This window comes from Peromyscus leucopus, chromosome 3, assembly GCF_004664715.2.
Source record: "Peromyscus leucopus breed LL Stock chromosome 3, UCI_PerLeu_2.1, whole genome shotgun sequence".
Taxonomy (NCBI): Eukaryota; Metazoa; Chordata; class Mammalia; order Rodentia; family Cricetidae; genus Peromyscus; species Peromyscus leucopus.
Window position 1 is genome coordinate 151,939,916 of NC_051065.1, and position 23,082 is coordinate 151,962,997.

At 48.1% G+C, this 23,082-nt stretch overlaps 1 protein-coding gene across 20 annotated transcripts in view; it reads left to right on the forward strand.

Moving 5' to 3' along the window:
• The window catches only part of Cacna1c (calcium voltage-gated channel subunit alpha1 C), a 659,151-nt gene that overhangs the window by 449,155 nt on the left and 186,914 nt on the right, over window positions 1-23,082 (forward strand). For all 20 annotated transcript variants that reach the window (XM_037204209.1, XM_037204213.1, XM_037204211.1 and 17 more), the window contains exons 4-5: window positions 8,625-8,764; window positions 20,507-20,646. In XM_037204209.1, coding sequence (XP_037060104.1) covers window positions 8,625-8,764; window positions 20,507-20,646 — 280 coding nt within the window. The remainder of the gene's footprint in view (window positions 1-8,624; window positions 8,765-20,506; window positions 20,647-23,082) is intronic.

Here is a 23,082-nt window from a genome sequence, read left to right on the forward strand (position 1 = left end):
ATTAAGTGTTTTGTTTGTTTGTTTGTTTCTCTTATCCCTTTGCCCTTTACAGCAATGTCCTGAGAAGGCCAAACTGTTAGAAACCCCACACACTTTCTAAATGAGGCTTCTGAATGAGGCTTACCATCCAATCTCCCCACTTACATTCTCCAAAATGTGGACTCCCCACCCACATCCAGACAGCCTCCTAACCCACCTCTGAGGAGTCCACCCCTGACAAGGTGGAACACGCCCAGCTTTAGTTCTTACCTCAGGACTTTAAATGACCCATAGGGCTAGGAAGCACTCAGTGTCCTGAAGAATGATTCTTTTCCATTTTCACGGTGGCAAAAAGACACAACATAAAACTTGCCATTAGGACCACATATAAGTGTCTGACTTTGTGGGGTTAGGTACACCCCAAGGGTCATCCTTGCCCCAAGCTGAAACTTTACACCCATTAAACATGGCCCCATCTTCTTTCCCAGCCCCCAGTGCTTTGATGTGCTTTCTGTGTCTGTGAATGCTAGTGTAGGTGTTTCATGTAAGTAGAACCACACAATATTCCCTCTTCCGTGATTGGCTTCTTAAACTTTTAATGATTACCCTCGTTGTAGCATATGTGAAAGCTTCATTCCTATTTACAGCTAGATAGTATTCCATCATGTGTGTTTTCCATATTCTGTTTATTCCTTGCTCTGGGTATAGAAGGAAAGCATTTCAGGCACCAGTGGGGACCCCAGATGAGGTGTGGGTTTCACTGTAGTGTCTATGCTGCCCACTTTGATAATCATGCATGAAGGTGGCTCTTCATATACTAACAGGCATAGTAACTCAGGGTTTCTCTCTGTCAATGTATGGACAGCAACAGTTGCAATGTAGCTCATATCTGGACTAGATATTCATCCAGATGGGGCTTTCTCTGCTGTCCAGAGAGCAGTGAGCATGTGAGCCTTAATTCTTCTGGTTTCATATATTCCACAAGCCCATCAATGTCCTGAGAAAGCAGCCATGTGGACTCAGGCAGAGCAGACCTCAGGAAAGATTTAGTGGTATACAATGAATGTGTGAGAGAAGGCCCGGAGAGCATGGAACTAAGGTGTTCTGCTTCTTGGTCTCTCGGCTGGAGAATAGACAGAAGGCTGTACTTAGAGGTCAGGGTGAATGGTGCTCATGTTATAAAGCAATCTGGAATATGGCATGCTGTGTGAAATGGGGTTATTGTACTCATTGTCTGTGTACCTTGTCCTGAGATGCAATTGTGCAACTGAGCTCATCAATTCTGCTTGAGGCAGGCTTCTTGGCAGCTTTGATAAATACACTTACATAAATTTACATTGGTACCCACAAGCTGACTTGTGTGAATTCTTAACTTTGGGTGGTGGCATTTAGTACCTCCTAGCTCTTTTAGGTATGTGTGTGCTGCATAAGCACACATATGTGAATAGCCTGTCTAGTCCTCCATGGTTGTCCCCATCCTAGAAGACCTACTCTGATGTGGGATGGTCTGTATGTCAAATGCTCTGATTGGTCAATAAGTAAAACACTGATTGGCCAGTGGCCAGGCAGGAAGTATAGGCGGGACTAATAGAGAGGAGAAAGGAGGGAACAGGAAGACAGAGGGAGACATTGCCAGCAGCCGCCATCACAAGAAGCATGTGAAGACGCTGGTAAGCCACGAGCCACATGGCAAGGTATAGATTTATGGAAATGGATTAATTTAAGATATAAGAACAGTTAGCAAGAAGCCTGCCACGGCCATACAGTTTGTAAGCAATATAAATCTCTGTGTTTACTTGGTCTGGTCTGAGCGGCTATGGGACTGGCGGGTGATAGAGATTTGTCCTGACTGTGGGCAAGGCAGGAAAACTCTAGCTACACTGCTCTGATGTGGCTTCTGCTCATGAATGTGTTCCCTAACTGCCCTGGCCAGCAGGGTCTCAACGGGGGTGACTCACCTGTGGGAGAGAATGAAAGGGACGGGAGACACGAAGGAAGACAGCAAGACAGGGTTCTGATCAAGGTGCAAATTTTATTCTCCTCAGCAAGGCTTATATAGCATGGGAGAGGGAGGGGGCAGGAAGGAGGGAAGGGGTTCAGGACATGCAGATAAGGGGGGAAGGTGCAGCTGAGGGGTGAATGTGTAGCTGAAGGGGGACGTGCAAGTCGTGAAGCTGCAGGATGTTGTGCTAGGTGATAAGGTCACTGGTCAGGGCCCATTGTTCTGTTGCTAATGCTACCTGACCATGGGATATTCTTTATCTTTGGGGGCATCTGGTTTAGGGCCTGTGGCTTGTTCTCTGGCCTAGCTAGTACTTTTGCATGGTTCATGTTTGGTCCCTGACACCTAACATACAAAGAACAATGATTTCACTAATGACAGATATCCTCCATGTTCTTGTATCCACCTGGCCTTAATCAGATCTGAGTTTGCCATCCTTATGCACTTTGGAGAGACAAGAGGTGGGATTCCAAGTTATAAGAAAGGTCACAGAGCAGTGTTCCCGCTTCTGGATTACATCCCAGACAGACACCAACATATTAAGTTGACAAAAGTCTTCCAAACTGGCCGGTCAAAAGGAGGTCCTTCCATTCTGCACATGCTTTCTGTTACATCTGTTACTGGCCCCCTGGACTCCATTGCCCTGGGACAGGACCCTTGGAAACCACTTTGAGCTAGCACAGCCCTGCTAACATCTAAGAGTCTTACTGCCTTTGGCTTCTCCTGCCCTGTCTCTATGCTTTCCACAGCCTGGGATGCCCAGGGCTCAGTGCAGAAATACAGATTTTCTCCTCATTTTACTTGTGACAGAACAGATTCAGACAAGTGAAGTGACTTGTCTAAAGACACAAGCCACTCAGTGCTGGAATCAAAAGGATTGATTGATCATCTTTGACTGTGTCCCTTGAGAGCCTACTGTGTAGTTGAATTAGTAAGATATACATAAATGAAAGATGAATGGAAAAGGAAGAAATCCTCTACATACCCATGTTGAGTTCTATGAGGTGTTTGGAAAATGTCCAAACTGTGTTCCTGAACCCATGGCCCTTTCTACTGAGTTCTTCTGAATATTTCAGACTTGAGTGCAACCATGGACCTCCATTTGTGAGTAGACCAGCTAGAAAATGGCCAAAGAAGAGAGTGAGGAGACAATTGAAAGGAAAGGATGAGGGGAAATGATACTGAGTTGCAAGAGAAGTGATAGGAAGAAGGCAGCCATCATGCTGCACCCAGGCAGGGAGGAACCCCCTCCCCAGTCAGAGGCACAGATAGGGTCCCCGGGAAGCCCAGAGAAGCTCTATTAACCTCTGCGGCAGGTGTCAATGCGTCCTCCACCAGAACAGTGCGAGTGGAGATTGTAGTCTGCTCTGGTTGGCTTCTGACATTTCTCAAGTCCCAGGATCACAGAAAGGGATGGGTCACTTGTCAGACTTATACCATGTCCCCAGGGAGCTGTGTGCTGTTCAGAATTCAGACACACACAGCCCTCTGGTGTTGGAACTGAGGCCTTGGGAGGGCTGTGAGGGATTGTGTATGTATTCAGGGCGCAGAGGCATCTGAGCACCTGAAAGAAGGCTCTTTGACAGACTTCATTTCTGCTCATCCCCTGTGGGCCCTTAATGTTTCTGTGGCAATTGAGTGTATGCACTGAAGGGATCAACCAGCCGGCTGCAAAGTTTGTCCGATCTCGTAGACTGTGCCATGCCTGGGTCCCAGGCCTGTGACTAAAAGGCAACTGTCCCATCATCTCTGGATTCTTGTCCAGACGTCCTTTTACCAGGTCCTGGACTCTCTGCATTTTGTTCTCATCTTATTGGAGTGAACTCATAAATATGAACATCGCACAGCTAGATTAAGGTAGCCCAACAAACATGTGCCCAGCCCCAGACTGTGCATCTCGGGGGACAGCCATTCTGAAGCCACAGAGCTTCACACTTTCACTGTCAATTACATTTTTGTGGTCTTATCCTCAGAGAGATGGTGTGTGTGTGTGTGTGTGTGTGTGTGTGTGTGTGTGTGTGTGTGTAGAGTTCAAACAAACACAATTAGCTTCATGTCCTCTTTCATGATGGTGGCATTTGCCTGCATTCTGTCTCCCATCACCGAGCATTTCCCTTTCGTGCTCTCCTAAACGCTACACTGTTCCCACACTTGCCACTGTTCACCTCACTGAGCAGCCCTGGCTGGCCTGAAATTCCTTATGTAGACCAGGCTGGCTTAGAACTCAGAAATTTGCCTGCTTTGCCTTCCAAGAGCTGGGATTAAAGGTGTGGGCCCCTTTTAGTTCTATCTTAGATCTTTAGACGACTTACCACAAGGGCTTTGACCCTATTCTTGGAGAGTGAGTAGGAATCAGGGAGAAGGGTTCTGTGGCTCCTGGGAGACAACATGAGCTGAACAGACCTTTGGGCTGAATGAACATCAGGAAGCCTGGGTTCCCATCCTCGCATTTGTCTTGTTTCTCGCTGGCCTCAGTCTGTTTTTGGTGTCACAGAGGAGGTTAGTTAGACCGTCTGTAGCCACTCTGTGACTTTATGCAGGGTCTGTCCTAGCAGGTCTGCCAGAGTGTGCACATGCTCCCCTATCTTCCTTCCTACACTGGACCGTTCTCCAGACTTCTCCCTAGTCTGTGCCCTCCCTAGGGGGCCTCACTGAGTCCTGCCTGTCAATGGAACTCTGCCTGTCTCATCAACAGTCTGTCCAGTCCTGTCCTGTCCTGTAGACAAAATTCTAAACAGTCTTAGTAAATAAGAAACACAGAGCTAAATACAGAGGGAATAGCCAAAGAGATCAGAGCAATAGCCACGACTAACTTTAGCTTACCACCAGAAGTAGCTTCCCCAGAGAGAGAGCTTCTTCCTGTCTGACTTGTCTTTTTATTACCTTTCTGTTCTGCCTCCTCATTGGCTCTAAACCCAACCACATGACTTCCTCGTCACTGCCTGTCTATACAGACCTCCAGGTCTCTATGGTTGGTACTGGGATTAAAGGCTCATGTCACCATGCTTGGCTGTGTCCTTGACCACACCGAGACTCTGCCTGCCCATGTGATTGGGTTAAGGGTGTGTGCTACCACCGCCTAACTCTGCTTATGGCTCGCTTTGACCTTTGATCTCCAGGCAACTTTATTTATTAACATACAAATAAAATCACATTTCTGCACAAATAAATTATCACCTTATTTCCCCTTTCTATTCTGATAAAAAGAAAAAAGGAAAAAAGTTATAACTAATATAAGAAAAACTATATACTATAAGTACAGTAACTATATACAAGCAATAAATACCTAAACAATGTCTGGTCCATTTGCATTTGACAGACTCAGAGAAAATATTCCATTATCTCTGTCCAGTCTGTAGCTTCTGCATGGATTCCTCCTTCACTCTGGTGCGCTTACATCAGTGGACAGACACCAGGGCGTTCTGCAGGTTGGCCCCACAGCAGGCACCCCAGGCCAAGGAGCCCACAAACACTCTAGCTCTCCTGTTCTTGACACCCTGTGGGCCTGTCCCCACCACACTGTGTTATCGCTGCTTGTATTTCCCCCTTGGCTCTGCCTTCCCCTTCAGCTTCTCTCCTGGAATGTCGGGCCTCCAGGCCACACTCTGTTCCCACTTCCCCCACCTTCTCCGCCCTTACAGAGTCTACTCAGACCCGGACTTCGTTCTTCCCCAACCGATGTGCCTGCCTGCAGCACCGCTCACCGCTGCAGGGCAGGGGCAGCTCCTTCTCCTTTGTAGCAGACCCTGAGGTCGGTTTCAGAGCCTTGCCCCCACCCGAAAGGGTCTCCACACAAACATGTTTGTGACCTTCTCAGAGCCAGGATCTCCATCCAGCATGCAACAGCACACACAAACAAGATGTGACCATCTTCGTGAAGCTTTGATTCAGTCAAATGGCTTGGAACAAAGAACAGGCTCTGCTGGGACAGCGTCCCCAGGCCAGTGCTCAGTAAGAGAAGGCAGATCTCCCACCCTCCCATCACCCGGAGCAGAGCAGTATGTCACACCTGGGATGTGCAAACCTGTGATGTGCATCTGCACCACAGTGGAGGGCCCACCTCCCCAGGATGTTCTCTTCTCATGCCAGGAAAGAGACCTGTGCGTGTGGGAACAAACAGACTTCTTGGTTCCAGGCAGTCTGGATCAAGCGTTCCAGCTGTTGATGAAACCCATCTAGGAATTCAGGATTCCCAGAATACAGGGCCCTAGGAGTCTTTGGGACATTGCAGCAGTTCTCCCTGAGGAGGGGTAAAGTCTGAACCTGGTGCTGTCTCTTCCAGAAAGCTTACTGTATAGACAGCTGAGAGGAAGCTCCAGGATCAGTTTCTGGCATTCATCTGATTGTATCATAGTGGTCACGAATGACTGAGTGAGGTGGATAGGTAAATGGGAGAGTGGACGGAAGCATGAACATAGGCATAAATGTTTGGATATGTGTATGGACGGATAATGAATGGGTAGATGGGTCCATGCATACACGGTGAATGGAGCGGACGGTAGAAAGATACATACATACGTAGTAGTTGGATATGTGGGTGGGCCTGTGAGAACTCATGGAACCTAGTGGAGCCCACCCAACTTGTATTTGTTCCCTTTAGTTTTCTTCTCCTCACACCTCCAACTGAGTGAGATTCTGTGGAGAGTTGCGGGAGTACGGACGGGAATGGATTTGTAGAGGTTTGGGGGAGTATGACTAGGAATGGACTTGTCGTCTGGTGCTGCAATGCAAGCTCTGGACACCCCTGGGGTCGAGTGTGGAGATGGACTGAGTGACTGACAGCTATCATAGTGTAGCGTCTTCTGTAGCCTGCTTTTCCCTTCGGTCTGCAGGGCTCTGTTCTAACCCAGCACCATCTGATAATGAGGATGTTGACACTACCATGCAGGGCAGATTGGTCCTGCTCACTAGAGCAAGGCGGTCACACCTGCTCATCTGGTGCTAAAACAAGTAGGAAGTAAAGGACCTGAGGTGCTGACTAAACCCACCTGACCCGTCCACTCCCTCCTCATTGGCACTGCCTGCTTGAGGGCTTCAGCCGCACGTGGCCTGGTAGTTCTTAGACTTTGAGGTATCTCCTGCACCCCTGGAATTGTGTAGATCACACATTCCTAGGTACTGTAGCCAGGTGCCCTACTCTAGCAGGTCTGAGTGGGGCCTAGAATCTATAGTTTTTAGCATCAAAGCCTCAAATTGTTTTGCCCAGGATTACTCACGGTGAGCGTGGTGCTCTCTAAATGTCTAGGGATGGGAAAAGTAACGAGAAGCACCAGCCATCTGTTCTGGCCTAGTTTCCCACTGGGCCCCCAGATCCCCTGGCTAAGATTACCCCCGCCCCCACAGAAGGCCATCATGGAAGGTGGCAGGCCTTCATGGGCAGTGGTCCTCTCTGGGATGTAGTTTGTATATGTGTGGGCCCAGAGGTCTTCAGTGAACTCTCCTTAACCTAGCAGAGGAGCAGGGAATGAGTAATAGGATCCTGAGCTGAATGCCTCCTGGAGGCTGTGACCTGACCTGTTCTGTTTTGTGACCTGGGATAGACTGTCCCTGGTGTTTTATAGCTCCAGGAAAAGGCAGCCTAAGGCTCCTGCAAAGATGAGCAGTGGAGCGTGAAGGCACCCAAGAAGTCTCCTAGGGTATTGAGAGGGAAACAGTAGTTAAGGAGGAAAACATGTGAGCACCAGGAGCTGGGTCAGTTGAGTGTGGTTAGGATAAGAGTTGCATGCTAAGCTCCAATCTTCTTTCTAGGTAATAGAGGAGAGAAGGCAGTTCTGCCCTTGAGAAAAAAAAGCAGTCTTTCATATTCACCACCTAGTACCTGCTCAACTCATCGTAGGTTGGTTTCTTCTGCTCACCTAGCGTGTGTCTTTAGATAGAGAGCTATCTTCCCACAAGAGATATCTCAAATGTCTGGATCCACATATTGCCTCTGTTTGGGCTACTCTTGACACCCTCATTTTCTGTGGAGTAGTGTTTTGTATTTATTTTGGATGTCAGCTAGTCCCCTCACCAAACCCAGCCTGCTGCCCTTGGGGCTTGTTAACGGAGTCCTGGTACAGTATTGCCAGGGTTCCGCTGCTCACCTGCTTCTCAGCAGCCCCAGCTATCCTGGATTATTGCCCTGGCGATCAAGCCTATATGAGTTCTCACTTTAGTAGGCACAACAAACTGTTGTTTGGTTAAAAGAGACTTTGGGGGTGGAAGGAAGAGTGTGAATTTTTGTATTGCCTTAATTTACATTTTAGCAATGGTGGTGTTTGAAAACAAGAACAACCTAATTCTTTCCTCTCCATGAACTGGAGCTCTGGTGTTGGAGCGGGCTATGGAGTTTTAGCTTGTAGGCTGCATGCCCAGCCCTCTACCACCTGTGCTCACCATTGCTGGCCACAACATTGCATTTTGGGAAGCATATCACTAGGCCATTTCATCGCCGAGCGAACAGCACAGTGGACTTTTACAGGTGATGATACCTGGAATGTGAGGGTACAGGTCACGTGCTTTGTTGGGACCACACTGAGCACACAGTCGATGGCAGGCTGAAGCCTTGTGCTGAGTGTGAGGGCTCCTGTGAACTCTGCGTGTCCGCACTTCCCAAATCCCTGAACTTAATGGCTTTTCTCTCTTTTCTATTTTTGTTTCCTAGGAACGAGTGGAATATCTCTTTCTCATAATTTTTACCGTGGAAGCATTTTTAAAAGTCATTGCCTATGGACTTCTCTTTCACCCCAACGCTTACCTCCGAAATGGTTGGAATTTACTAGATTTTATAATTGTGGTTGTAGGGTAAGTGCAGTTTTGTTCCTTTTCTTAACCTTCCCCACCCATGCCTCTTTCCCTCTGTCTTCCTACCTCTGATTTGATCTAACTGAACTTGTCTTCAGGCACCATGAAAGGATCTGTTAAAAATCACTTTGAATTCAGACTGTCTCCCAAGAGAGAAATTACAAACTTATCACCCTTCCCATGTCAGCATATGTGTGCATATGCATGCACATACAGACACCCATGCATGTACACATGAACGCAGAGAAGTGTGGATTTATACACATGAGCATGCATATGCGCACACACACATACATGACTCTGAGTGTTCTTACTGGAATCAGTATTCTGTTTGCAGGTAAGGACTTTTATGTTTACAGGCTTGTACTCACTTTTCAGCCCACATCTGACCACTTCTCTGCCGTATCCCTGAGCCATTACTTAGCCTGTAGTACATGCAGTCTATGAGTTTGGGGCATGTTGAGGACATGCACTCTGCTGCCAGACTGTGGTCCACAGCACATACATGCATACCGCCCATCCCCCTCCTCACCTCCATGGCGGGCTTTGTGCTGTGGCTCCAGAAAACCAGACTAGTCGAGATAATTGGGTGCAAAGAAAACAGTGAAGTCTGAGAGGCAGAGGTGATAGATAACCACACCAAGACCAGATACCCCTTCCCCAAACATACTACTTTGCAATAGTGTGTTGGGAATCTAAGTAGAAATTGGAAGCCATTGAGAATAAGAAACATAGAGCTCAGCCCTAAACAAGGTATCTAGAACAACCCCATAACCACCACCACCTCTACCACCTCCACCACCATGACCACCCCACCACCATGACCACCATGACCACCCTCACCACCATGACCACCCTCACCACCATGACAACCCTCACCACCATGACCACCCTCACCACCATGACCACCCCACCATCATGACCACCCTCACCACCATGACCACCCCCCCACCCCCACCACATGACCACCCTCACCACCATGACCACCCCACCATCATGACCACCCTCACCACCATGACCACCTCACCACCATCATGACCACCCTCACCACCATGACCACCCACCATCATGACCATCCTTACCACCATGACCACCCTCACCACCATGACCACCCACCATCATGACCACCCCACCACCATGACTACCCTCACTACCATGACCACCCCACCACCATGACCACCCTCACTACCATGACCACCCCACCACCATGACTACCCACCATCATGACCACCTCACCACCATGACCACCCCACCACCATGACCACCCACCACCATGACCACCCCACCACCATGACCACCCTCACCACCATGACCATCCCACCACCATGACCACCCTCCACCACCATGACCACCCCACCACCATGACCACCCCACCATCATGACCACCCCACCACCATGACCACCCCACCACCATGACCACCCACCATCATGACCACCCCACCACCATGACCATCCTCACCACCATGACCATCCTCACCACCATGACCACCCCACCACCATGACCACCCCACCATCATGACCACCCCACCACCATGACCACCCCACCACCATGACCATCCTCACCACCATGACCATCCCACCACCATGACCACCCTCCACCACCATGACCACCCCACCATCATGACCACCCCACCACCATGACCACCCCACCACCATGACCACCCTCACCATCATGACCACCCCACCACCACCTCCACCACCACCCCATCACCCTACCACCTCCACCACCTCCACCACCACCACCACCACCACAACTTAAGGAACATTGTAGAAGGGAGGAAGAGTGAATTTGAGAGTCAGAGAAGGAGGAGTGCTGTGACCTACCCTCTTGTGGACGTGACAGGGCTGTAGCACGACGAACTCACGCAGCTGTCCTCACCTGCACAAGAACAGGCAATTACCAGGCAGATGGTCCACAGGCCCCCTGCCTCACCGAGGAACTGTCAGCAGTTAATAGCTGCTGGGAGAAGGAGATTATTCTTTTTTAAGAGTGTGAGCATTGGTAAGTTTTCCATGCTCCAGTGGGTGGACCCACGCTCCTACACATGTGGGCAGTACTGACTGGACTCTGGTGTATAAAAAACAAAGTTGGGAAGGAGATGTGTTGGGGGAATATGGGAGAGCTGGAAGGGTATTCCATTGTTTATATGTATGAAATTCTCAAAAATTAAAATTATAAAACTATAAAGACAAATAGAAGCTCACATAACTTTTGAGTTTAAAAAACTGGAAGCCATGATCTCTTTTTCCAGAAGTTAGGAGTTCTCCAGAGAACAGTGACCAGTCTCTTTCTTGACTAAAAGCCAGAAATGTCCTAGGGACTCTTGCCAGCTCCACCCTTGCCGGAAGCCAATGATTCTGAAAGTGTTTGGGGAGCTCCAATCTCTAACTGGTTCCTTGATGACTCCACGGTTACCTCAAACTTTAGGGAGGCAGAATGTAAAAGTAGCAATGAAGGCCTGTTAGAGAAAACTCATCCTGGTCAAGAGAGTAAATCTCTGGCATGGGTGGAGACTGGTTCCAATCTCCTGGCCGAGGGACCGCCCCTCGGGAGGCAGTCTCATGTTAACCCATGCTAATGAAATCAATGGAATAATGAATTCCTTGTACTAGAGGCCAAACTCAGGCGTGCTGAGTCAACCATTACTAAACAGGTATCCCTGCCTAGTGCAGTTTCTTGCTACAAGATAGACTAGAAAAGTAGTGCCATCTCAATTACTGTGAAGAAAAAGGATGTTCAAAAATGAGAGGAGGGATTTGTAAGAAACATTTACTCTGAATCCTTTCTATCAGATACTATATTACTTGTGTTTTATGATAAGGAATTCAGATTTTTTTTTTATCTTCCCCAACTTTAAAAGTTTTATACAAATGTTTTCATTCCACACACACCCACCCATACAACCTTTGTTCACACAAAAGCCCTGCTTGATTCTTGATTAAAATGACTGACTCCCTCCCCAGTTCATTTCCTGTGCATCCCTTCTTTTAAGACAGCCCCCACTCTCGATGAGGTCAGACTCCAGACAGTGGGACAAGATACAGTCAGCACCGACATGGGAATGAACACCCAGGGCCCCTCCTGTCTCTCTGTGTTTTGCTTCTCAGAGCTCACCCTCTTGACCAGGAGTAAAGTATTGCCTTGTCCAGACACCTGAAAACATAAAGAGAAGTTAGCAACCCCCCAAAAAGATTCTCCATAAAATCCCTGTTCCTAACAGGCCCACGTATATGGGCGAGGCATACAGTATTAAGACAGTGATGGAATTCCAGCTCTTCCTGGGTGTTTTGAAAATGGAGCTATCTTTGCAGCAGCTTCCACCAACCACACGCCAGCCCCTCTCAGCTGGCACCATTGGAAGCCTGGCAGTCACTTTCGGGATGGCCACTCTGCCAATTATCTTTCCTGAGTCTGGCAGGCTCCAGTGCCAAGTGCAGGATGTCAGGAGGCTCTTATCCCCGGAGCTTATTTTTGGTGACTCCTTTGTGCTATCCTTGTGGAGACCTAGGCCTTAGTGACTTCCCCAGAGCACCCGTTGCTCATTAGTTTGAGGAGCACCTAATTGCAGAAAATAACACAGGAACAAAGAAGGTCTTCATGGTGATGTCCTTGTCCTTGGCCATCCAGACAGCTCCTAAGGGTTGAGATTTTTTTTCTGTCTTATGTCACATGATTTGGTCAGTGAATGATACACTTGGACACATGATCATTGTGTGAGACAAGGAACACTGAGGTCATCAGTTATCAGCCAGGTCTAGATCTGGTTCAAAGATTGGGGAAGGACACACTTGTGTAAGGGGTTTCATTGCTTTGACTCCTGCCAGAGTAAACTAAGGCGTGAGTGAGCCAAGCATGCCTTAGCAGCGATCCCAATGGTGAGTTGCTCCCAACCCTCTACACCTTTCAGAAATTTGGCATCTTTCTCAAGGTCTAAGTGTCCTGGGAGCCCATGACACAAGTAGAAAGGAGCCAATGCTTCTGGGCACAGTGGAAGCGCTGTGACCTGCAGGGACCGCTTGCCTTAGGCAGACACTACGTTTCTTCTCGTGCTTATTGAAGGTGCCGAGTGTCATTGGATGTGCTCGGCCCATTCCTGGCCTTGGCTGGAGCATGGGAAGTGGAAACCAGACTAGTGAGGGACCCCAACCAGGAGCCTTAGAGGTGGGATTCAGCACTTTCCTGGCCAGGCCACAGGAGATAGTGCATCACTGGCCAACGCTTGTCTATTAGTACCTTCTTGGCCCCTGCTTCACCCCTTAGCATGTGGCTCCTTATTGCTATAACTCAGCCAACTTCTCAAGGAGTCAGCACATATTCTATCCCTTCCTGGGGTCTGGGCTGAGATGTGAAGTATCCAGACTTGGGAGTCTTTCAAATAACACTCACTCAGCTTGAGGTCTACTATGTAATCTACTACTTTGGGGTACCCCTTAATGATGTCACATGAAGCCATATTTAGCAGCCATATTTCCTTTACCAGGGATGTTAGCCTATGAGTTTTACATCAAGTTTAAATCCTAAATTATCTTTCTAACTAGAAAAACATTCCTTGCCCTCAGAGGATGTGAGTTAGCAATTCTCTCTAGCCATGCCTCCTTTCAGCCCCTTTATAGTAGTAAATGGATTCTCCTTTGCCTCTCTATCTTGAGAAATCATTCCTCCTGTATCTTCCTCTGAAGCTACTTCTGGGGAGGTTCCTTAAGACCTCCTGCAAATCAGAGGGGACTCTGACTACAGCCAAGTGCCCTTCATGTGTCTGATTGCCATCCTGGTGGCCTGAGATAAGAGGTGTTTCCTTCCCAAAGTGGAGTGGTCTCTTTGGTCTGATGGGAAGAAGGGGTGACTGAGTGAATATAGAAGGGACTTCAGAACCCTCTCTGTGTGCCACTTGCTCCTGAACAACCCAAGAAATAAGGACTCCTCAGTAGATCCCCACTCAAGATATTCTAGCCAGCCACAAAGCCTTCTGCTGTATCCCCACACCCTGGCAAGATGGTGGCTCTGTATCTGATTCTCAGGGCTCTCTGGAATCTTGTTATCTTCATCTCTTAAAATCTCTAATGCCAGCCAAGCAGGACATTGGAACCAAGCCCTGAGGAATCGGGGACACAGCTTTTAATCCAGGTTATATACAGTGGGTGCCCCTAGTCAAGAACACCTCCTACAACATGTTTGAGTTTTCTCCTACATTAAAAGCAGACCCTTACTAAAGTGTTCTAAGCTGGAGGGGGTGGGGCTAAGGAGAAGAAAGTCTTAGACATCTGCTCCCTTCTTGGAACACTGTTTTGTGAACATCCCTTACTCCAGTAAGTCTGTTGCTTTCTTCCTTACACACTGTGAACAAAATCGAGCTTAGATCTGGAATGTTGTTTGACCAACTTGCAAACTGGCATCTGATTGTTTGGGATTCAGGGATCTAGATTTCAGTGGAAAGAACTTTCCCTTGTGGACCCACTCTCCTCATCCTGGAGCTTTTGTCCAAGACTCAGGCATGTGAGTGCAACACACAAAGTCTCAGGGCACATGAGTGCAACACACGGAGACTCAGGGCATGTGAGTGCAACACACACACACACACACACACACACACACACACATACACACATACACACACACATACACACACACTCAAATTGCCCAGCAGAGGGAAGGAACTGGAAGACTCTAGATCTGATCTGCCCAAGGCTGCCAAACTTCTTTTTCCTTTTGAGGGGTATATGAGTTAGCATTTTGTAAATGTTACATAAAGCTTCTTTTAGCCAGAACCCTTATAAAGTTTTATCCCAAGGTACCCCAAGAAGTGTATAGCTCAGAGCCTAGGGCATTCAGCCATGGCCTTGCTGTCAAAGCTGTCCCTGCCCCTGAGGATTTCCATGGGAGAGACTTTGAAAACTCTTTACCCAGACCACGACCCCTGTGGCCCTGGCCCTGGCTGGCCTTGAGCTCCTGCAAAGCTAAGCCTCCAGCTACACCTGGGCCTTGCTTCCCCGACTGGTTCCCTGGTACATGACTCACTTAAGGGAGCTGGTGCTTGAGATCTAAAGTTGCCCTGGCCATCACTTGGCTGGTTGTGATAGTGGACTATCTAATACAGGGCTTCTTCCATAACCCCGGACTTGGGAATGTGGCCACATCACTCAGCACACTTTGCTGACAGTTATAGCCTTTCTAGGTATGAAGCACTTGCTCAGTCTTTTCTCCCTATTTCTCTCCATTGATACCAAATACCTAGAATTATGAGCCATCCCTAATCAGGTATCCTCTGGCTAAGCCATTCTTTTCGCTCCTGTCCTGCTGAGACCACCCACACACCCACCTATCTCAGGGGTCTGCAGACATTGCCTAGAAAGGGCCAGATGGTAACAGTCAGCCTGAGAGCTATACAGCGTCTGCCCTCACTGCTCAGGCCTGTCTGTACCAAGAGCCTGACAGTGTGTCAATGAGAGTGTCGAAGTGCATTTCGGTTAAACTTCATTTGCAAGCAGGTGGCCTACCCATGCCCTGAACCCTCAGCTTAGTGTCTGATTGCCCCCTTCCCTACCTGGCTCTCCCCAGTGCACTGCCCCCACAGTCCCTTGGGGGCAGACTTCCCTCTACTGGGGGCGTGGGAGGGAGTTGGTGTCTCTGCCTTCAGATTATGCCTCCTTCCCTTCCCTTTGTCATAGGTGTCATCAGACTCTGCACCCTCTCCTTGTCACCACCCTCTGCTCACCTGCGAGTCCCCCTTCCTTGTCCAAGAAGGCAAAGGCCACTCTGGTTCTTCTTAATCCTCACTTGCCATCCTGCCTCTCCCTTCTCGACTGTTTTCCGCAGGGGTCCTGACCCCCGTCCTATCTCACTGCCCCTCCTCTGTCGATAACTAGTTTCTCTGTCGTGACTAATAAAATGCCCTCCCCTGTTAAAAGTGTCACATCGCGTGCCGCTCCCCACCTCTCCGTCTCTCTCCAGCTCCCTCCCTCAAATGCCATGACTCCCATAGTTCTTTCACCCTGCGGCCTTCTGTATGTCCAGACCCCTTCCTTCTCCGCGCCTGTCCTTTTCACCTGCCAATCAATTTAGGGCCACTCTCCATCATTGCAGCCACACTAGCATGGACCCTTGGCTTTCACACTCCTGTCTTTGCCTGACTTGTTCGTCAGGAGAAAAGCACTTACCCAGATCCCATCCAGCACATGGAAATTTTGGTACCTGAACACAGAAATCCATAAATCTGAAGACAGCTCTGTTTACCACTCCTGATCACCAATGTCAAATTGGCCTTTGGTGATACCCAGCAGTCCTTCTTCATGTCCCCACTCCCACTCCATCCCTTCTTCACTTCCCTGGGTATAGCAGGGATCTTAGAAGGTCTTATTAATAAAATCAAACCTGAGGCCAGTTATTGGGCTGAATGCTGGAAAATCAGAGAGACAAAACAAGCCACAGCTAACCTCACCTGGCCCAACTTCTCAGCTGGTCTTGTTTCCTCAGACTGCAAGCCTCTGAGTCCTCATCCAGAATGGGTCTCAGCTGAACTGTGCTGCTCGAAAGCCTGAATGCTTAACCAGCCAAATGCTTAGCCAGCCAAATGCTTAACCAGCCAAATGCTTCTTGTTTCTGGTCCTCACACCTTATATACCTTTCTGCTTTCTACTACCACTCCCTGGGATTAAAGGATCGATTTCTGGGATTAAAGGTGTGAGTCACCATGCCTGGCCGTTTTCAATGTGGCCTTGAACTCACAGAGATCCAGAGGGATTTCTACCTCTGGAGTGCTAGGATTAAATGTGTGAGTGCCACCATTTTCCAGCCTTTGTATCTAGTGGCTGTTCTATCTCTGACCCCAAGTAAGTTTATTAGGGTGCACAATATTTTGGGGAACACAATACCACCACATTTCTCCTTTTTTGTCTAAAATTAAAAAAGCTTATAACTAATACAAGAAAAATTATATCCAGTAAGTATATACAATATACACAGTCAAGATTACATTAATGATGTCTAGTCTACTAACATTTGACAGATTCAGACAAAAAAATCATTATATATTAATAATGTCCAGTCCGGTAACATCTGATAAACTCAGACCAAAAAATTTTCATTACTTATCTTATTTAAAACAAGTAGTTCCTTTTTAAAAGTAGATCCATAATCTCCCTTTTTATCTTATCATGACCATATTCTCTGTTTTTTCTTTTCATAATGGATTCACTAGTCTACCTTTTGTCATTTTACTATCTTCCCCCTTTTCTTTTCAGTGTAGATTCAGTGATCTACCTATTTATCCTATTATTTCTTTATCTTTTTTCTCAGAGTAGATTCGATGATCTATCTTATATCTATATCCTCTTTTTCTTTTTATTTCTAGGGGTGAAGATATCTTTAGGGAATCTTGAAAAGAAAATTTTTGGGTTGTCAAGTCCTGTATCATTTGTCCAGTCTCTGCATAAAGGGAAAGTTCAGGGCTTGTCACAAGTCCTTGCTCGAGTAGTCTGTCAGGCTGGATCATCTCAGCTAGTCATCTCAAAATTATCCTGACCAGTTTGTAGTCCAAAGTCGATTTTTCCATGGTGTTAATCGGCTTAATGGCTTTATCATAGTCCATGTGGAATCATCTTTGTGGGGTCCCATCATCCTTTTGAAGATTTCAAAGTTGCTGTTGGGTGTGGTCATGGTTCCGTGCAGACTTTTTTTTTTCTTCTGTGCCTCCTCTGTGGTTTGGAGCAATCACAGTCTGATAAATGTCTGTCTCAAAACCATGAATGCTTTTCCCTGGAAGAGAATATCTTCACAACAATTTCTCCCTACCATTTGTCTTGTTAAACTTTTCCAAACTGACCTTTGCCAACGTTTTCTTGTAACACGATGGTCCTGGCAATTCTTCTCTGAACCAGCAGCAGTAAACCCTTTGTCCCAGGTAGTAGCATCACCGCAGTCACCAACATGATGAGAAGCAGCCAGCAACTTGGAGCAGCAGCCGCTGCCTCCATGGTCCCACCACCGTTTGTCACTGGGTCCCAGGCCAAAGCTTTTCCTTAACAAACCTCCTAAGCTGGCCTCAAATGTGGTATCCTCCTGCCTCTGCTTCCTTCAGTAAATCCTACCAGTGTGCTCCACCACAACCAGCTGAGTGTAGCTCAGGCCTGAGCTGGGGCCCACAAGACCGCAGGCAAGCAGCTTTTTTCATGAATTCGTACCACGAACGTTGAGCACCACCTGGGTGACTCTTCTGTAGCTTCACTACCCTCCTCAAACTCTTCCAGAATGCCCCTCCCTTCAGATTTCCATCTGGTACCCTGGGAAAGACTTTCCCCAAGGAAAAATGGAAACAGAAGAGGCTTTCCTGTGTCTCCATTCCACACCTATGACCTTATAATGTACCTCTCTAGGTCTCTGAGAGAAAAGTGAGCACCCAGCTGGGCTTCTCCTTCCTCTCCACCAGAAGGTGTGCTAGCTTTTGTTCAACTGAACTTTGCCCCGTATAAATCCAGCATCCTCAGGGTGCCACAGAACACCCCCTTCCTGCCTTCTGAAGGATGTGAGTCCTCTGCATTCTGCATCACCAGCTTTTTCATAAAATGACTCCCATCTTACCCAGAACTCTTATGCCACACCCACTTTGTTTTTCTCTGCTCATATTTGCGGGAAGTTTTAAAGAGTTTCTATACACTACCCTTTAGTCAAATGCAGCCACAGCAGCCGAAACTGAGGGGCACTGTACATGTTTCAAAAATTGAATATAGCACAAAGGATGACAAATATCTCATTGTTCTTCCTTCACGTTGCAATGCTGTATTTTGGTGGTGTTGGTCTGGATAAAATGTGTCTCCATAGTTAATTTCGCCTTCCTTTACTTAATTAGCATGGCTACTGGAGAGGTTGCTCGCTTGGCTCTCGTTTCAGCTTGCCTGCGTTTCTTTCAGGCAGGGCTTGCTGTTCTCACTGGCTCCAGCTCTTGCCACTCTTTTCCGGGCCTCTCTACTAGGTCTTCCCCCCTTATTCCCAAATCAGATGTTCTCTAGGTCTCAGCGGCCTTGGCTGTGCTAAATGAAGTGGTTAGTTTCCCATACGTGTCTTCAGCTCTGGACAGTTGACCGTGGCCATCTCTCTTTATAGTCTCCATGGAGCGTCAGGTCTCCTGCCCACAATCCACTCCTTGTTGGTCTCCTTCTTTGATTTGTTCTGATTACCTCCATAGTATGGAAGGACCCTGCGACCCATTCCTCTCCCATCCAGCTTCCAAACAGACCTCATATTGTCCAACTCTAAATATGCCCTGTACAGAAAACAGTTTTGTCTATTCTAGACCTTCTTCTGACCTCCAGACATATTGACACCAGCTCAGAAAAACCATCAGACATCCAACAGTCAGCCCAGACTTGGAGACGGTGGCAGTAGAATGTGGTGGATGCCTATACCATCCTTCTTGCTGCTCCAGCCCAGGCTGTTGGAGTACCATCTCAATCCTGTCACTTCATGCTTACCAGCTAGTCCAACAGCCGATCCTGCTAGCTCTGTCTTAAAATTAAATCCAGTATCTGATGCTCACGATCTCCCAAATTACCACCTGGCCTGAGCCCCAGCCTTTCTCCCTGGGCCACTGTGGTAGCCTGCTCTGTCCCTGCCCACGGCCAGCACCATTGGTCTTGGTTAGACTTCACTCAGACTGCGTCCATTTTCTGCCCAAGGTTCCTGCGGGGTCCCTCCTTCCTATCCAATTTCATCTTCCCCCAATCTTCTCTGCTTTAGTTGTACCGACAGTGTTGGCCCCTAACATCTCACGTTGCATCTCCCAGGATCACTGTCCGACTACTTCTCTGCCTAGAGTGGTCCCCAGACAGCTGCAGAGGCCACACACTCTCTCTGTGCCTCTTCTAAAATATCACCAGAGCAGAGTTCCTTTCTGAGCTACCTCCTATTCAAAGGCTGCTCTCTTCCCCCTTGTCACTGCAGACCCCTCCTCTTTCCAAGTATCACACTCTGTGAGGTCTAGTGACTGACAGCTCAGATCCTGACTGCCCCTAGAGATGGGAACTCAACGGTCAGAATACATCTCTTCTGCTCCAGCCTAAGTATCTAGCACAGTACCTGCACACAGTAGGTGCTGTGTTTGTCGGAGATGCACAATCACAGACATATTGTTGGAGCAGAAATCTGTGCATTTCAGTGTCGTGCTTTCACATGTTGGTGGGTCCGGCTCGAAGCTCTCCCACTTCAGCCATTCATCCATTTGTTCAACATGTGGGTGGCGGTGTCCCGCACAAGTGAGGTGGATTTCTAAGGTTGTTTGTTCCCTGGAATAAATCACACTGAGACAGTCATCAGGATGGAGGCGTAGGCCGGGAGCTCGTGGCTCCTGCCGCTCATGGCAGGGAAGCTGGATTCCACAGCAGTGATGACAGCACCAGAGAGAGAGAGAGAGAGAGAGAGAGAGAGAGAGAGAGAGAGAGAGAGAGAGAGAACTTCCCTGCTTTGTCCCTGTGCCTGGGCAGCGGTGCCAGGACCCTCGCTCGCCCAGACCAAGTACACCAACACACTGACAGCAAGAAGCTGCCCCTCACCTCACTCAGCACTCTCCGTGGAAAGTGTCCCCTTCCCATGTGTGAGATACACCCGCTGAGGGAATATCAACTTGTAGCTTTTCACCGGCCTCCAGTGGCCACACCTGCGAGACTCCAGCAGTCTAGGCTGTGTTCTTGGATTGGAGCCCAGCTGAGCAACCAGCTGGGGTCCTGATGGCTCCTCTCTCCCCTCTCTTCCAGGCTTTTTAGTGCAATTTTAGAACAAGCAACCAAAGCTGATGGGGCCAATGCTCTCGGAGGGAAAGGAGCTGGATTCGATGTGAAGGCGCTGAGGGCTTTTCGCGTGCTTCGTCCCCTGCGGCTGGTGTCTGGAGTCCCAAGTAAGTGAAGCCCGTTCCTGTGGACAGCGTTCTTTTCATAACTGCCCTCTTCCCTCTACTGAACTGCCAGGAGCACTTTGCGAAGGAACCTGGTTTCTACGAGTGGAAAGTTTTCTTATAGACAAATCTCTGATTTAAAGTTGGGTTTCTGGTGCAAATGCACCGAACACATGAGGCCCAGCTTCTGTAGAAACCCAGAGAATATTTCCAGTAATCGCACAAAGGACAGCCCACATAGAGACAGCGCCCCTCAGGCTGTGTGCATCTTGCGTGCCAAGATAGGAATGAACACTTTTACACCAGAGGAACCTGGGCCACAGAAGGCTAACCCCTAGACTGCCTTAGCTCATGACATTAATTTTGCTCTCTGTATTTTCCCCAAAGAATGTCAAGAAAGCATCACTGGACATTCTGAAAGCTCAGTCCCCAGCCATTTCCTCTTTTCACATCCTCAGCTGCACACGGAGACCTGATTGATACCTGCCATCTAGAAAAAGGTTTCTGCCAGGGTATGAGGCCAAGCTCTCAGAAGTGGGTATGGGGAGACTTGTTGCCCTCCGGGATATCAGCCACATGGACACTCCCTCTCTCCCCATGTAGAGGCTCTGAGCTCAGGGGCTTCGGGGACCTCTTGGCTGCAGCCAACCCCAAGCAACCTGTTCTTGGGGAGCAGCCTCTATACTGTAGAGTATATAGGGTTCTTCTTCCTCTTCCTGTTCAGTCTGTGAATCTGCGAAGAAGTCTGGGCTTGTTGGCTGAGATTGTATGTCTCGGGTCTGTACATCAGCCTGTGACTTAGGTGGCCACGTGGCCAGAGGCAGGGAACCAGACTGTCCTTTGATAAATAGCCCCTCCTATCTGCTCTATGCTGAGCACCTGAGTGCATTCTTGCTGCTTGAGAGCATCTTAAATTCATAAAGCCCCAGGATGTTGCCTAGTGGTTCTCCCCTTTCTGTATGTGTGTAGAGTGGGCAGGGGGGCGGGGCGGGAGGGGACTTAATTAACTAGCAGCAGAGTCGGGGCTAGACCTGGTCTCCCAGCTGCCCTTTCTGCCTTACCACACCATCTTTAAAGAATTAAGGCTATCATTCTTGGTTGTCTTCGATGTTTGCGTGTGTCTCCTGTCTCTTCAACTGCAGTAAAGGCCCTGGAAGCACAGAGTTGTGCCCTTTATTCTCCCTTATCTCTGTTCAATGGTTAGACATATGTCTAACCCAGGTGGGGAAACTTGCTGAATAGGTGAAAGCAGGAGGTGGTGCCTTGGTTAGGGTTTCTATTGCTGTGACAAAAAAAAAAAAGCACCATGACCAAAAGCAACTTGTAGAGGAAGAGGTTTATTTTAACTTACAACTCTCAGGTCACACTCCATTGCTGACAGAAGTCATAACAGGAACTAAAGGCAGGAATCTAGGGGCAGGAACTGAAGCAGAAGCCACAGGGAACACTGCTTCCTGGCTTGCTGCTCATGGCATGCCCAACCTGCTCTCTTATACAATTCAGGATCACTTACCCAGGGGTGGCACACCCCCATGGGCCTGTCCCCATCAACCATTAATCATGAAACTGCACTACAGACTGGCCTGTGGGTAATCTGATGGAAACATTGTCTCCATTGGGATTTTCCTTCCCAGATGACTGTAGCTTGTATCAAGGTGGTAAACCAGAGCAGGACAGTGGTTGTTCGCTTTGCCCAGGGGACTCCCTGAGTAGAGGTTATGGAGCATCTCAGACTGAAAAGCAACACAGAGCTAAGCCTCCTAAGTAAAGTTTAAACTACCGTTGTCTGCTCAGCCACAACCATTTCACATGCTGTGCTTACCAGTCCAGAGTCCGGACTTCTTCTACTGCACTGGCTCTCCATGGCAATTGTGTTAGCTGTAGTTGTACATATGTGATGTCTAGGGTGCTAGTTTCTTAGAAACAAAGGTTAATTCTATGGTTTATGAAACTTGCAACTCTAAACTACATGGGTGAGCAAAAGTTGCTGCTATTTTTTTAAATATCTGTACTAAATGTCACTAAGATCTTGATTGAAGATTATGCAGAGAGAGGGATGACAGTGAGAGTACAGCCCTGTGAGTCAGCCTCTTCCAGACCTTACCTTATGGGAGAAGTTGCTGGCCAAGATGCAGGCATGAATCTGTGCTAAGTGTGTTCTCAAAGGTTTTGTAGTAGGAAAAAAATACTCATAAAAATGATATGTAGAATAAATACAAGACATTGCAAAAACTGTTTAGATAAGGAGTAAGGAGTGCCATGATGAGTAAGCTTTGGTGATGCCATGCATCCAAGAGTAGAGACTGAGGATCAGAAAGCCTTCCTAGAGGAAGTAGAACTTGGAATGAATCTCAATGAACAAACAAGGAAGAACATTGAAAAAGAAAGGACAGTATAGTCCTGGAGATGTACATAGGAGGAATTAAGAGCTGATTATAG